The sequence below is a fragment of the Panthera onca genome, chromosome E1, assembly GCF_046562875.1.
Source record: "Panthera onca isolate mPanOnc1 chromosome E1, mPanOnc1 haplotype 2, whole genome shotgun sequence".
Lineage (NCBI taxonomy): Eukaryota > Metazoa > Chordata > Mammalia > Carnivora > Felidae > Panthera > Panthera onca.
The window spans coordinates 35,498,681-35,514,278 of record NC_138352.1 but is presented as its reverse complement, the minus strand read 5'-3'; the positions used below and the strand labels follow the sequence as shown (position 1 = coordinate 35,514,278).

Here is a 15,598-nt window from a genome sequence, read left to right as displayed (position 1 = left end):
AGGCTTCCAGGCCCCTCAGGTTCGGCGGGGCTGGGACCTTGCGAGTGTTCCCACGGCCCGTGAACGTCGCACCACCGCGCGGATCACAACGCGCTATGCGGCCGGCCCTGGTCTGCGGCAGCTGGCTGCATTAGGGGCTCCACTTCCACCAGCGCCCGTGGCCCAGCACCCAGGAGCCGCTCAGTAAGCGTTACTCCTTTGCACTGGAGAATGGAGTACTGGATGAAAGGGACCAAAGCGCGCCACGCAGTCGGCGGCCAGGCCCGGCGGGCATCAGCCCCCGCGCTCCCAGTTCAGTCTGCACGCCGCAAGCCCGAGAGCCGTCCCACGCGGCGAGCGAGGAACCCCGCCCCATTCCACGCGACGCCCCCAACGGCCAATGGAAATGGTCTGGGGTGGCACCTCCTCTACACGCTATGCTTGTACGAGCCAATGGGCGTGCGCTACGGCGAGCGCCGCTCCCGCCGGGGCTTTGCAGCCAGCCAATGGGAGTGGCCGACGTAGCCCTCTCGGGGGCGGGGCGGGTAGTCAGGGCGCGGAGTCCTGGGACGCGGCGCGGGTTGGGCCCACTTCCCACGTCGGCTTTCCGGGCTAGTGCGGCATCCGCTCGTCACCGGCGCAACCAACCGAAAATGGGGGCTCTGGGCGTCCGGCGCGGTCTGGAGTGGCTGCTGGGCCTCTACTTCCTCTCCCATGTCCCCATCTCTCTGCTCTTGGACCTGCAGGTGGTGTTGCCGCGCGAACTCTACCCCGTCGAGGTGAGGGCGACGGTCGGTCCAGACGGCCGGTCGCTGAGTTTGGGGCCCCTCCGCGCATTGCGATCGTTCCCCGGCGTCCCCAAGACCTCCCCTCCCCCGCTCGCCGCCCAGCCAGGGTTCTGCCCCCCTTTCCCTCCCTCCCTTCTTAGGTCCTGCCCGTGCCCCAGCCCCTCCTCACCCTTCATCTCGACGTCTTGCTTGGGGTTTTCGATGGTCCGGACCGTTATCCCAAGCTGCTTGGGGCAGACACGTTGGTCCTTTTAAAGACAGTTCTTCCCTGGGTATGCGTAAGGCTCTCAACACCCCACCTCTGGTCACTTGTATTTGAGGGAAGTAGCCTGGATGAACCAGTGTCTCAATCACGTGTTGGATTTGTGTGTTCTTTGAAAGAGCTTTAAAATAACGTCTAATCCCAAAGCAATAGTGCAGGTAGCATTAGACCCATAACACAGGGCATTCACGGATCGTCATTGCTTCGGTCTTAGGATCCAGCGACTTCGAAAGCTCGTAAGTAAATTAACGACACCTTTTCAAATCAGCCCTTTTAATTAGGTTCGAGTGAGAATGATCACTTGACTAGAAATAGAGGCGAGAAGCCCCATTTCCTCGTTGTTAATGAGTATTCTTTACCCCAAAGTTTGCTTTAATGCTTTTCGTTTCTTCAGAGCCACCGTTTTACTTTACCTGGTCCTTTCACCTCTGGACCCTGTAACCTTCTCCCGGGGAGCTCCTGTCCTCAGTTCTGTGCTTCTCCACATTGTGTGCAGAACTGTGGGCAAGACTGACTTGTCTACCCGTTTCCCTTTAGGTGCTTTTTCTCTGCAGAGCGGGGGTGGGGGCGGGGGTGCTTCACCTGAGGTCCCTGAACCCCTGGGGTATACCATGGGGTATGCAAAACTGTGTGGGCCTTGTGGTTTCTGGGAGGAGAGTCACAAGCTCACACATACAGGGTATATTAGTTTCCCGTTGCTGCTGTAACAAATTACCAGAAACATGATGGCTTTAAACATTTGTTCTCTTACAGTTTTGGAGGTCACAAGTTGAAAATGAATCTCGCAGGCCTAGGGGAATCTTTGAAGGTCCTAGGGGAGAATCTGTTCCTTGCCTCTTCCAGTCTGGTGGCTGCCAGTGTTCCTTGGCTTGTGGCCCTATCACTTCGGTCTCTGCCTCTGTCATCATTTGGCCGCCTTCTCTTCTGTAATCCAGTCTCCCTCTGCCCCACTTTTAATTTTTTTTTTTTTTAACGTTTATTTATTTTTGAGACAGAGACAGAGCATGAATGGGGGAGGGGCAGAGAGAGAGGGAGACACAGAACCGGAAGCAGGCTCCAGGCTCTGAGCCATCAGCCCAGAGCCCGATGCGGGGCTCGAACTCACAGACCACGAGATCGTGACCTGAGCTGAAGTCGGACGCTTAACCGACTGAGCCACCCAGGCGCCCCACCTCTGCCCCACTTTTATACAGACACTTGTGGTTACGTTTAGAGCCGACCAGGTAGTCAGCATAACCTCCCATCTCAAGACTCAAAACCCTTACCTTAATCACATCTGCAAAGTCTCTTTGGCCCTATAAAGTTACGTTCAGAGCTTCCAGAGATTAGGAACTTTGGGGACTGTTACTCGGCCTGCCACACAGACCCAGGTAGCACCCGCTTTCTCAGCAGGTCGCCACCGCTCTGCACCAGCCATTAGTTGCCTTGAAGAAAGGAGCCTTGTCTGTGGTTTTCAGAGTCTGTGTGGCCAACAAAACTCAGGCAGGCTGCCTGTTTAGTGTTTGGCGTGATGAGTCCCTTTAATAACTGGGCACTTAACGTTAGTTACTCCAGGTTACTCCGGACTTAACAGCTGGTGCTTTCTTGATCTCTTCTGAATATGCCGTTCCCACAGGTTCTTGCCTACCACCCCCAAATACAGTTCAAATGTGTCCAGCATCATAAAGACCCCATTTCAGCTTATCTCTTGGATTTGGTAAAGTTTTCTCAGTTTTAATGTTGACTTACTGTAAAAGGTCAAGGGCCATTGCAAGTGGGACCTGGCCAGAAATTGTGTATGTCTGTGTCTTTCTATCTGATGCTGTTTGAAGGTGTTGGCGACACGGGGGGGATCCAATTTTGGAAGGGCTGTTGTCTCTCTTCACTCTTGTTGCTTTGGAGTTGAGATTGATGGTTTTGTTGCTTCGTTATGGGGAAAATAATAGTAAAAACCTTGAGGGATTCTCAGATTCTCTTTGAAAAAATGCCCAATCTTCACATCTGTTGTGTTTTTCTTCCCCAAATAGAAGGAATTTTCTCCTAGAACTAAAATGCTTGTGGCGATCCCATAATGGTTGGGGCTGATCTTCCTTGGTTTGAACCAGTCAATACTTGGAAAAACTCTTACTCTGAAACAAAAAGAATTTAGTTTGGCTTGGAACATGGAGAGGATGGGGAAGGCATTGCGCAGTATCGTTTGCAGCTGGTAGCATTGGTTCTGTTTAAGGTGAGCGTCTGGGTGTGAAATCAGCCTGTGCTCATCCTAAGGTAGAAAAGTGCGGGATTGTTCAGTGGCAATTCCTGGTTTAGAAATTCTGGTGCCAGGGGTGCCTGGGCGGCTCAGTCAGTTAAGCAACCGGCTCTTGGTTTCGGCTCAGGTCATGATCTCACGGTTCGTGAGTTCAAGCCCTTCAATCCCAAGCAGGGATGCTCTCATTCTCTATCTCTCCCCCTCCCCGCCTTCCTGCTCACGAGCCCGCACATGCGCACTCTCTCTCAAATAAATAAACTTTATCAAAGAAATAAACAAAAAAATGGATTGTGGCCTTAAAAATGTAATATAATCTATTTTTAAAAATCCCTGTTTATAGGCCAGGTCAGTAGTTTAATAGATACCAATGGTAAGTGGAGTCCAATGTGTCAGGTATAGGGGTGCCTGGGTGGCTCAGTCAGTTAAGTGTCTGACTTCGGCTCAGGTCATGATCTCGCGGTTCCTGAGTTCAAGCCCCGCGTCGGGCTCTGTGCTGACAGCTTGGAGCCTGGAGTCTGCTTTGGATTCTGTCTCCCTCTCTCTCTGCCCCTCCCCTGCTCACACTCTGTCTCTCTCAGAAATAAATAAAAATTAAAAACAGAAAATGTGAGTCAGGTAATAAACCATTTTGGGGGACTTACCTAATAAGAGTAGTTCTTAAGGACCAGTTGCATGCTGCGCTCTTAATAGGATTAAACTTGAATTTCTCCACATGCGTGTTAAGTTCAACTAAGTAATTGTAAGATTTACTCTGTGCTTGCCATTGTTCTAAAGACCGTGTACATTAACTCATTTAATCTTCCCATTAGTGAAGTAGGTGCTATAATTGGGAAGCAAGTTCAGTGAGATTTAAGTGCTTTGCCCAACGCCCGCCCCCAGAGCCCTTCACTCTACCAGGGGCCTGCGGTTTGCTTTCCCTCAGCCCTTAGTCCAGGTCCTTTCCGGCAGCATGCGGCTCGCGGGCGACTGTGGGCGGGCGCTAGGATCCTAATTGATGACCTACAAGAGCTGGCTGAGTTTTGCTGATCTCATCCTGGATTTATGAAATAGACTGTATACAAATGGAACAGAAAATGAAATCAAACCAGGATGCCTTTTAAATTTCTACGGTAAATCTTGACAACAGGTCATTCCCTCCAATATTTTTTTTTTTAATTTTTTTTAACGTTTATTTATTTTTGAGACAGAGAGAGACAGAGCATGAATGGGGGAGGGTCAGAGAGGGAGACACAGAATCCGAAACAGGCGCCAGGCTCCGAGCTGTCAGCACAGAGCCCGATGTGGGGCTCGATCTCATGGACCACGAGATCATGACGTGAGCCGAAGTCGGCCGCCCAACCGACTGAGCCACCCAGGCGCGCCCCCCCCCCAGTATTTTTTAAAGAAAATCTGGAGAGCAAAAAAAGGATCTCCAAAAACATTTGGCTCAAGTTGCTTGTTGCACAGACGAGGAAATAGAGCCCAGGAGAGGTGCAGTGACTTAACCTTTATGAATTTTTTTCTGCCACCTTACCGTCCTGAAGAGTGCCTAGAAGGAAGCTAAGGGTATTGCTGTGAGTTTCAACTTCAGATCAAGTACAAATTAGACATCACCCGGTCGATAAACTGGTAATCTAGCCAGAGCCTTTCTGAAATTAATATCATGCTAACAGAATGTTTGTTTCTGGATATTTGCTTAAAGCTCAGCTTCAGTGGTGAGGCCTTGGTTTCACAATGGTGAGCCTTTATCTTTTGACTAAAAATTAACAGGAAAAATATTGCAATGGAAAAAAATGGCTTTTCCACTGCAAGCTAAATCTTTACATTGGAAGTTCCCTTTATTTGCTGTAATTTGATATTTTATATATATATATATATTTAGCTTTGGAGACAGGTGTGGCAGGACAGTGCCATCTCCAGGATGTAAACTGTGACAGACCTTTGGTAGTCCCATGTGATGCGGGGGAGCCCTACGCTTTGGGCCCTTAAAGGCACAGAATGGGCAACCTCTAATCTTTCTGCTTCCTTCCTCTGCTGGTAGCCATGGGTCTGCATCTTTTTTTTTTTTTTTTTAGAGAGAGGAAGCACACGCGAGCACATGAGTCGGGGAAAGGGAGAGAGAGAATCTTAAGCAGGCTCCATGCTCAGCTGGGAGCTGGCACGGGACTCAGTCCCACAACTCTGGGATCATGACCTGAGTGAAAAATCAAAAGGCGGTCGGTCACTCAACCGACTGAGCCACCCAGGCGCCCCTGGATCTGCATCTTTTGATTTAACAGTGTAATCAGAGGAGGGTGGGCCCCAAGCTAGAACCAGGACTGCTAACCCTCAAGTCTTGACAGCCTAGAAGCTCTACAGTTTGTGGTTGGGGCAGTTTGTTCTCCAGATGTCCTGTGGGTCTCCTAAAAGAGAACTCTTCAGAACTACAGTAGTTAAGAATGATGAGGAACTTGAGATTTAGGGATTCAGTTGTCTGAAAGTGCATCTTTTTTTTTTTTTTTTTTTAAACATTTATTTATTTTTGGGACAGAGAGAGACAGAGCATGAACGGGGGAGGGTCAGAGAGAGAGGGAGACACAGAATCTGAAACAGGCTCCAGGCTCTGAGCTGTCAGCACAAAGCCTGACGCGGGGCTCGAACTCACGGACCACGAGATCATGACCTGAGCCGAAGTCGGATGCTCAACCGACTGAGCCACTCAGGCGCCCCTGAAAGTGCATCTTAAAGAGGTTAAACTTCTCTCCCTTCCGTTCCAGGCCCACCACCCCCGAAAAAGACAAAGAAACTCAGTTCATTTCTGTATTTGAGGCAGTCTGGCCCTCGGAGCTTGGTGTGCAGCTGCTGTTAAAGGACAAATGTTAGGATGGTTTTCACAGCCGTTGGCTGACATACAGGGCTAGTGTTACCCGGAGTCACGAACGGGTAGCAGAGGGGCTGGAAGAGCTGAGGAAGGCTTGGAGGAGGGAACATTCGAGTCAGAGCTAGGGAGTCTTTAGGAAGGGGCCATCTAGGCTGCCTCGGGGCTGGGCAGTGAGGGACTCTTCGGGGGTTGGAGCGGCCAGCCTGTCCTGCCAGGTGGCTGTGTTCAATGTGCGCGTTCTCTCTCCTCAGTTGAGAAACCTGCTGAAGTGGTACGCCAAGGAGTTCAGAGACCCTCTGCTACAGGAACCCCCAGCGTGGTTTAAGTCCTTCCTGTTTTGCGAGCTCGTGTTGCAGCTGCCTTTCTTCCCCATAGCAGCCTATGCCTTCTTCAAAGGTTGGTAACTGGAAAATCCCACTTTTGCCCTGATACCCAGTCCCGGAAATCTTTGGGGGAAGTCTCTCAGAGGAGAGTGATCCCTGTAGTTTGAGGGTCACCTAGGGTGGGGTGGGAATGGCCAGATCTTGTAAAGGGACATCAGCGTGGCTCAGGTGGATGCCTGTGTGGGTAGCTGAGCCGAACGACTGTCACCTGGAGATCTCTCCTACACCTGAGGCTGCTTCAAGATCGAACTTGTTCCTGTTTATTGTCTTTTTTTTACCCCTGCAGAATTTATCATTAGCTTTTATTTTTCCGATTTGGGGAGCACCACACTGGCTTTTCAGCGGTCGCATCAGGCTAATCCCTGAAGGGCTTAACTTCTCATTTATTCTTACAGTGTTTCCGTGTGACTTAACGCTTTTAGAAAGACGGGGGCCATACTAACGTACATGATAACTAAGCTCATACAACCGGTTTCCCACTGGAGCTCCCAAATCCATCTCAGCAGAATCTGTTGATCTTCTCACCTGTATATATAATTATTTAACAGATGCTGTGGGCAGGCCCTTCCCCCTGCCTTTTAGGCCAGACTGGCGGAGATCGTAATGGCCGTTTTACTGCCCTAGGGTTTCTTTTTCTTGCTTTCTTTTTTTTTTTAATTTTTTGTTTTTGAAAGAGAGAGAGAGCGAGCATAAGTGGGGGGTGGGGCAGAGAGAGAGTGGGATAGAGCATCCAGAGTGGGCTCGGTGTTGACAGCAGAGAGGGCTCAGACTCGTGAACCCCGAGATCATGACCTGAGCTGAAGTCAGACACTTAACGGACTGAGCCACCCAGGCGCCCCACTAGAGTTTTTCTGAATTAAATTCCAACCCCCACCCTTGGCGCTTTAGCAGCCGGTGGGCTAGAGCCCCAGCTTTGTGCATTAGGAGATACTAGAACACATCCAGTTTTCCATTTGTTTGTACTTGGAAAGGAGGTAGATTCAGTGGAAAGGGAGCAAGTGTGGAGACTGGCGTGGGCGCCCCTGGAGTCGTGGACATACCTAACGCTTACCTCTTTCTCTTCCCCCAACTTCAGGAGGCTGCCGGTGGATCCGCACCCCTGCAATCATCTACTCCGTTCACACCATGACAACTTTAATTCCAATTCTCTCCACATTGCTATTTGAGGATTTCTCCAAAGCCAGCGGTTTCAAAGGACAAGGACCTAAGACTTTCCAAGAACGACTAACCCTCGTATCTGTCTATGCCCCCTACTTTCTCATCCCTCTTATGCTTCTGCTTTTCATGTTACGGAGCCCCTACTACAAGTATGAGGAGAAAAGAAAGAAGAAATGAGAGAAATGACCATTGGCCCGGCGGGAGATGCCCACAGGGCAGTTTCCTGTTGGACCCGGTATGCAGAAAACTGCTCAGAACCCATGTTTTTCGGTAGCGTGCGAACCACACCAGCAACACACAAGAGCAAGACACTGGCAGGAGCCCCATCAGACCCTCCCCTTCTGAGAACACTGGCACCAACGGACCAATCACCTGAGGACGGACAGGGGGGTGTGGGCTGGGTTATAGGGAGGTGGAGCCAAATACCTCACTGTGTACCCAAGTTCCGCTGGGAGCAGGACCAGACCAGAAACTGGATAAACTTCTAAGACACGTGGCCTGCTTGGCATGTTCACAAGTCACTTGACCCACAACGTACAGGTGACTAAACCCTCGATTCATGACTCTCTACAGCGTGTCATTAATCAGCAAAATGAAGAGTGGGATGTTTCAGGCCATTTTTAAGTTTAAAACTGTGACTTTAATATTCATTAAAAACGATATCCTGGTTTTTTTGCCTCCCCCTCTGGTGGGGGGAAAGGTCCTGTAAGAGGTTTAGACTTGGGTTTTGCTCAACGGTTAGCTCTGGCCTGACTTTCAGAAATGGGTTACGCTGGAAGGTGTTTTCTTTGTCTTAAACGGGTCATCCCAGAAAAGATTTTAAGTCTCCTTAAAGACCTTAGTCTTCTGTTTTTACAGACCACCTGACATAAGTCCCGCTCTGAGGTCTAGTGTCTCAAACCTGTTCTGGAAGTGTGCTTCCGGGGGGAATAACGTCACTTCCCTGATAGTTTTGTCATCATTCCTGGCTTGTTCTCTAAGTAGAGGGGCAGCTGGGGGGGCCTGACGTGTCCGTGGTGTAAATACAGGAGCTCTTCGTTGGTGTTCCTTAGTTTTCTCTAAATACGTACTCAAGGCCAACTCAAAAACAAAAACTCAGTGAATGCATGGAAAATGGTAACTGGTCCTTCCTCTTTTTATCTGTTTTGCTCACAAGTCATAATGGTCTGATTGATGGGGTATCATCTGACACCTGTGTCCGGTCCCAATAAAGGTAGCTGCTGACGACTGTCTGCTTCGTTTCGTGGCCTGGGGGCTAGAGCGTCCGGGGTTCCCTTACAAGGTGTTCCGTGTACACTTCAAGGGCAGCAGAAAAGAGGCAGATCAAGCCATTTGAAAACAATAATTTATTGCTCTTCCTTTGAAAGCTTTGTGACTTTACAAAAAAAAGGGTCAAAATTTACAGACTGCTCAGTTCAGGCTAAGAGTGCCAAGAGGTGAGAGCCTGGACCACTGTGGCCACGGGGTAACTGCCCAGCAGATGTTCGCTGACATTTGCAACAAGCCCCCCAGACTTGCTTACTGCCTTCAGAGATGCTGCGATTTTTCCACACCATCTCTCAGGACATACTTGGGTCATTGGTCAAGTCACTGGATCGGTACAGAGGTTTTTTGGGTTTTGTTTTTTGCCCGGCCTGCTATAAAATGAAATTTTCAGTTCATTTCTGAAAAATAAATTGGTCAATAAATTCATTTTGTTCTGCTTCTACTTTACACAAAGCTTCATATTCAACCCGATACCTGAAAAACAAAATTGTTACAAGCCCTAAAAATGGATGAAATAAACTGTGGACTTAATTCTTCTAGAGAAGAATGTAAGCGATTTAAACGATCCCAAGAAATGGTGTGAGTTCATAATGAAGAAGTTGGGGTGAGAAAGAAAGAAAGAGGCGAAGCCCAACCCAGGGCCACCCGTGAGAAGTCTCCAGGTCTTTTCCTCTAGAAGAACTAGCCAGTTTCATGGACTCGCTACCGGAGCCTTCTAGCTCCCAGACCACTAGAGGTGGTTTTGTATTAACAAATGTCCTTTTTCCTTCTCATTAAACAGGGCTTGACTTTATTTTTTTAAGTCTTCAAGTCAGATGGCAAGTGGGACCCTGTTCCCGAGAGGACAATGGTGAAGAATAAGGACAAGAGGTGGCCACTCAAGAAGGAAGAATAGAACTGCAGTCGAGCAAAGAACTTTCTTTGCACCCTCACCTCTTACCTTTCAAGCTGCATTTTCTTTTCTGCTATTAGGGCTCGGAGTTGCTGCTGTTGGGCCTCCCTCTGCTTTGCTATAGATTTGAGCAAGTTCCGAGCACCAATGGCCTAGAAAGAAGGTCGTGGCTTCGTTAAAACCATCTTCAGCTAAGTCCTCAGCCAAGGGAGGGCCACTCGGGGGCGGTCTCAGTGCCCAGCCGGGGACAGACCGTCGAGCCCCAGAGCTTCTGGAATAACCTGATGAGACCTGCATCGCAGCTCAGGGGCAGATCCGCGAGTCCCCCCGCCCCCGGAGTCTGGCACACGGGTGCCAGTGGCCCCTCTGGTGCACCATTGAGCCCTGCGTCCTTTGCCGGGTCACTGACTCCCCCCGTATGCCTTCTTCACTTACAAAAGCATAAGACCACCCATCTCAGCGATGAACATGAAATGATGACAGTGTACTAGCATAAAAGAGTTCGACTAGCGGAAAGAGTTGACTGGGAATTGTTACTTAGAATCCCGTTTTACTTAAAATAATCCCATCCCCTACCCCCCCCCCCCCCCAGCAAGAAAAAGTCCAGCGGGCAGGAGGAGAGGCTGGTGAACCGTGTCCCAGGCCAAGATGGAGAAGGCACGCTCATCTTACCTTCATCTTCTCGTTTTCTGCTTCTTTTGCCAGTTGGTCAACAAGCTCAATTAAACCACCAACTATTTTCTGAAACTGGCCAATTTCTTTTAGGGGAAGAACAGAAAACAAAATGTTTTATTTTCTCTGCATCATCACTCCCTTCGTGTTCCCTTGTGGCGAGAGCCGGGCTAATGTGTGTCCGAGCGGTCTGACGCACGGGCCTCGAGTCTTCCACCCTTGGTCTAAACCCAGAGGAGGGTGGCCAGGCGCTCAGAGCTGGAGCAGGGCACACTTGGACCTTGAGTCCCAACTGAGCCAGCCGGTGACTGTTGACCTCTGTCTGTGAGGCTCCCGGTGGCCCATCCTCCACACGGACTCCATCCTGCCCTCCCCAGGAGTGACAGGAAGCACAAGGGGCATGTCCCCAGAAGGACGGACTCAGGACGTGAACACGGTCTCCTGACTGGCCACAGATACGGCCCTAGGTTTCAGTTAATGGTGGTGGTGGGGGCAGGGGTTTGCCCGCGGAGGGCAGAGCTAATAAAGAGCTCAAAGCATTCAGGTGCTAATCTCCCATTCGCTTTTTTCAACGTCCTTGGGTGTGGGGGGACCTCGTCCTACTGAGGAGTGAACTAGGACCCAGGGAGGAGGGACGGCATGCAGTCAGAAGACTGGCAAGGGAGCCCAAGCTACCTTTCACCAGCCAAGCTCTCTGCAGACCATGGAGTGCCCAGAAGGCTCAGAAATCCCTGCTTTAACCACACGTGCTCTGTATTCGCTGCTCTCGGGTGCTCGCCTCCTGGGACAGGAGGTGTCCTGGGTATCCAGCTAAAATAGGACTTCGTGGAGTCTGTTGAGCTACTTCTGGAGACTCCAGTTAATCAATTTTCACTCCAAGTGATGGTAATCCCGCGACTGAGAAAACTATTTCTTCCAAGAATCGGAAGTACCTAACTACTCCCACCCCCAAGCCACAGTTCTGCTTCCGTGAGGTTCAAGGTTTCTGAGAGGGAAGAAAAGCAACGATGGGACATCCTCCGCATCTCACCATTCGTTTCGTTTGGTGCTCTGTGTGGGACCACATGGGCGCATTACAGGGCGGGCAGACGAGGTGGTTAGTACGTGGGAATTGATAAAGGCCGGGCGCCACTTCCAGGGAGCCACAGCTCCACTCTGGCAGGGACAAGAGCTGGGGGCTGGGCGGGGGCGGGACACAGTTGGAAGCTCAAAGCTGAGTGGCACCACGTCTCCCCAGATGACACTCACTGTCCACAAAGTCCTTGCACTCCTCCTTGAGCTCTGTGGTCTGCTGGGTAACCTCAGGGTCCAATACCCGCAGCTTGTTCAGCTCATCAAAGTGCAGCCCCGCTTCACCCAGGATGTCCTTGGCCATAGCTGTGAAGAAACCAGGCTGAATCCCCAATCGCTTCCCAGCCACCCAAGGAAATGCCTGCTCCCAGGCCAGCCCCGCTCCCGCCCCCAGACACCAACGCCAAAAACCCAGATGCTCTTCCTCCAAAGGCTCCCCCTTCCCTCTGCCTCCACCTCTCTGAGCCTCACCTGTTTCCCTTCCAGCTTCCCTAGAGGAGAGAAGTTCTGCTCTGAAGGGCTGAGAGTGGCAGCCGGGAGGAGGTGTGTCATAGGAGCAAGGGTCAGGAAAGAATAAAGTCCAGCTGCTTGTCACAGGCACCGTTCATTCAACACACATTTCTTGAGTGCCTTCTACAGGCCAACACTGCTAGATGCTGGGGGTACAAAGATGAGTGGAGCATGGTGCCCGCCCGGGAGGAGCGCATAGTTTAGCTGGAGGAAGACAGACACGTAAACTGAAAAGTACACTGTGTTAAGTGCGTTTACAGAAATATCGCGCAAGCGCTGGAGAACACAGCGGTCGGCTTGGGGCGGAGGAGTCACATTTGAACTAAGCGTGAGAAGCCATAGCATATTTATCCCCAATTAGGTGCCCAAAAGGACACGAAAAAGCTTTTCAAATACAGTACTGGAATAACACCAAAAGCAAACGAGGAAAGCTGCGTGAATTAAAGATCAGAGTTAAAAAAGAAGCCGGGAGGAAGAACCTTACCCACAATGTACGCCACAGGCTACTGTATGCTTGCCTGAACTGGGACTACAGTTGGTTCGGTCTCTCTCCAGCAGAAAACACAAAAAGGAATGGCGTGTCAGCAAGCACATACCAAGTAAGGAGGCTGGGGAAAGGCATTCCAATCAGGGAAAATAGCACAGACACGAGCCTGAAGTCACTGAGCGGTCTAGAATATGGAAGGACCGAGGATGTAGCTGAAGAGGTCGGCTGGCGCCAGATCAGGAAGACCGTGTGCGCCAAGCTAAGGCATTTGGGTTTCTTTCTGTGGGCAGGAGGACCAGCAGGGATATCTTTTCCCCTCCCAGGCCACCTTGAACTCCTGGGTCCAAAGGAAGCCTCAATTCCGGGAAACTGAAAACGCACCCTCATTCTGGCTCAAAACAAAACAAAACAAAACAAAACAAAACAAAACAAAACAAAACGGGCGCCTGGGTGGCTCAGTCGGTTAAGCATCCGACTCTTGGTTTGGCTCCGGTCATGATCTCACAGTTGGTGGGATCGAGCCCTGAGGAGGTGCAGAGCCTGCCTGAGATTCTCTCTCTCCCTCTCTCTCTGCCCCTCCTCCACTCACGCACACTCTCTCCCCTGCTCTCTCAAAAAACGAAGTAATAAACATTTTAAAAACCCTAAAAAAATAAAAAATGAACATTAAAAAATAAAATAAAATAAACAAAAGGACACGCCCTGTCTACAAAAGGAGGCAATGCTACTTAGGGCTAGCCATTGGCTGCTATACCAATTCCAAGACCCCAGGTCTTCCAAAGGCTACCACCACCTGGTGCTGTGCCAGCCCTTTCCTCTGCCCCCACCTCCCCCAGCTGTTTTCCTTCTGGCTTCCTTAGAAAAGTTCTCTTCCACATGGGGTGACTGTGGGAGTAACTTTCCAGAGCAGGTATACCATAGGAGGAACGATCGTTAAAAAAAGAATTCAGTCCCCCGGTTACCCAAACTGATTTTCAAGACAGCCAAAAATCCAGATTTATACATGAAATCTGACTTTGAAAGGAAAGCACTGAATTCAAAAATTTAAAGGCAATACCACATCCAACACTGTGGGCCAACAAATGCGTGTCTACAGACTGTCTGACTGTGGCCCAGGGCCTTTCGCCTACTGGAAGGAAATAGGCTAGCATCTTCCTTTTGAAACATTTTAATCATCCCAAGCTTCCTTTTAATCAAGCTTTAAAAAAAATTTTTTTTTAACGTTTATTTATTTTTGAGACAGAGAGAGACAGAGCATGAACGGGGGAGGGGCAGAGAGAGGGAGACACAGAATCTGAAACAGGCTCCAGGCTCTGAGCCATCAGCCCAGAGCCCGACACGGGGCTCGAACTCACGGACGTGAGATCGTGACCTGAGCTGAAGTCGGACGCTTAACCGACTGAGCCACCCAGGCGCCCCTTTTTAATCAAGCTTTTTATTGTTTTTAATATAGTTGCCTCTCAAAGTACTTCTTTTTTATTTTTCAATTTTAATAAGCTTTTTAAAAGGTCTGTCTTCCTGCTTTTTCTGTGACATTTACACATACAGTCTGAGCACTGAACACCTACCAGGTGATTAATCAGACCAACTGCTCTAGAAAGCTTCCAGTAACCCGAGGGAGCAAATAATCTGCTTCGACTGCCACTCCCGTCCCTGAGAGGAGGCATTTATTCAGAGACACCTTCTGAGTCCCTGCTCTGGAGACAGAGTAGTGAAGAAGATGCTTCAGTTCCTGACCTCTGGACAGAGAGCAAACAAATAACCACAAATTGTGACAACAGTATGAGGAAAAGCACTGGGTGAAGATCCTGAAGCTAAAAGAAATGTAATGCCTTCCAAGAACCCAAAGCCTAGTGTGGTTAAAACCCAGTGAACAGGGGGAGTGCGGAACAGGGTAAGTCTAGATGGGGAGGCCAGCGCTGGTTCATGGAGGGCTCTGAAAGCCGCAGTCAGGAGCCCGGATTTTATCATAAGGGTAGCGGGCAGCCAGCAGATTCTCAGCAGAGTGGTCCTATCTGCCTTTTGGAATGATCACTGTGACCCAGGATGGAGAATGAATTGGAGGAAACAGAAGAGGGAGGCTACACCTACCTTGGTTCATCACTGTAACCCTGGCATCTAGCACGGTGCCTGCACATACCGAGTGCCTGCACTCAGCAAATGTTTGTGGAATGAATGTGGAAACAGAGAAGGCTCTTACAGTAACGAAGGCTTGGAGCTGAAGCAAAGGGTTCCAATTTGCGACGTTATGTAAGCCGAGCTGATAGCATTTAGTAAAGGACTGGATGAACGTAGGAGTTTGGGGATGAGGGAAGGAAAGAGGCAAGATTTCCATGTATCTGGCTTGAGCGCCAACTGGATGTTTGGAGGGCAGAGTTGAATGAGATGGATAGGACCGGAGGAGGAGGGTAGGGGGAGGGTTCCCAGCCAACTATCAGATTCTTTTCCAACTCCCACCACACGTGCGTGTCTGAGCATCTGCGGAACACCGGGCACAAGAGCCGCATGGAGCTCCCAGAAGATGACAGCGGCGACACTCTCCGCCCCAGTTCCACTCCCCGCACTGGAGGCGCCGTCGGCGGGGTGGGGGGAAGGGGCACGGGACATACATACACAGTTAGGAAGACCTGGGTGATGGAGCTGGCTGTCCACACTACGCAAGCGCCTTGAACTTATCTGAGCCGCAGTTTCCTCACAAGACCGTTGCGAGCATCAGCGCGTTAAGTTCCAGGCCCAAGCTGGGTGTAACACCGCTCGCAAAGAACCGCGCGGAATCCCCACGTTTCTTTCGGCCTGTCAGATTCACTCGCCCCGGGTCCGCCCGCGTCCTCCGGCCCGCAGTCACTGCCTACCTGCCAACCCCGTACCGGCGGCGCGCTGCGGCCCGGGCTGATTCCGACAGGCAGCTTCTCTCCCCGGTTAGCGGCAGCCGGTGCCTCGCCCGCCGGACTCAGCCGCTGCCACGGATACAGGACCTGTTTACCCACAACGTCATTACCTGACTGCGGAAGCACTTACCCCGCCCAGCCCGCAGAGCCTGCTGGGAAACAGAGGCCCGCGA

The 15,598-nt window shown here is 50.5% G+C and overlaps 2 protein-coding genes across 4 annotated transcripts; one reads left to right on the top strand and one right to left on the bottom strand.

Moving 5' to 3' along the window:
• Positions 1–533: 533 nt before the first annotated feature.
• Positions 534–8,866, top strand: TMEM97 (transmembrane protein 97). Its single transcript, XM_060646770.3, has 3 exons — positions 534–758; positions 6,350–6,494; positions 7,557–8,866. Exons 1-3 carry the CDS (start codon positions 633–635, stop codon positions 7,814–7,816), a joined length of 531 nt encoding a protein of 176 aa, XP_060502753.2. The 5' UTR covers positions 534–632; the 3' UTR covers positions 7,817–8,866.
• A 100-nt stretch (positions 8,867–8,966) lies between these two features.
• IFT20 (intraflagellar transport 20) lies at positions 8,967–15,558 on the bottom strand. 3 transcript variants are annotated; one of them, XM_078437522.2, is made up of 6 exons: positions 15,390–15,558; positions 12,012–12,254; positions 11,718–11,846; positions 10,470–10,555; positions 9,846–9,949; positions 8,967–9,379 (listed from the first exon to the last, which is right to left on the bottom strand). In XM_078437522.2, the coding sequence occupies exons 3-6, from the start codon at positions 11,842–11,844 to the stop codon at positions 9,298–9,300; spliced, it is 399 nt and encodes a 132-aa protein (XP_078293648.1). In that variant the 5' UTR covers positions 11,845–11,846; positions 12,012–12,254; positions 15,390–15,558; the 3' UTR covers positions 8,967–9,297. The 3 variants fall into 3 exon arrangements, with proteins under 3 accessions (XP_078293648.1, XP_078293650.1, XP_078293649.1); XM_078437524.2 differs by having other exon boundaries at positions 12,012–12,196; XM_078437523.2 differs by lacking the exon at positions 12,012–12,254.
• Between the last annotated feature and the right edge of the window lie 40 nt (positions 15,559–15,598).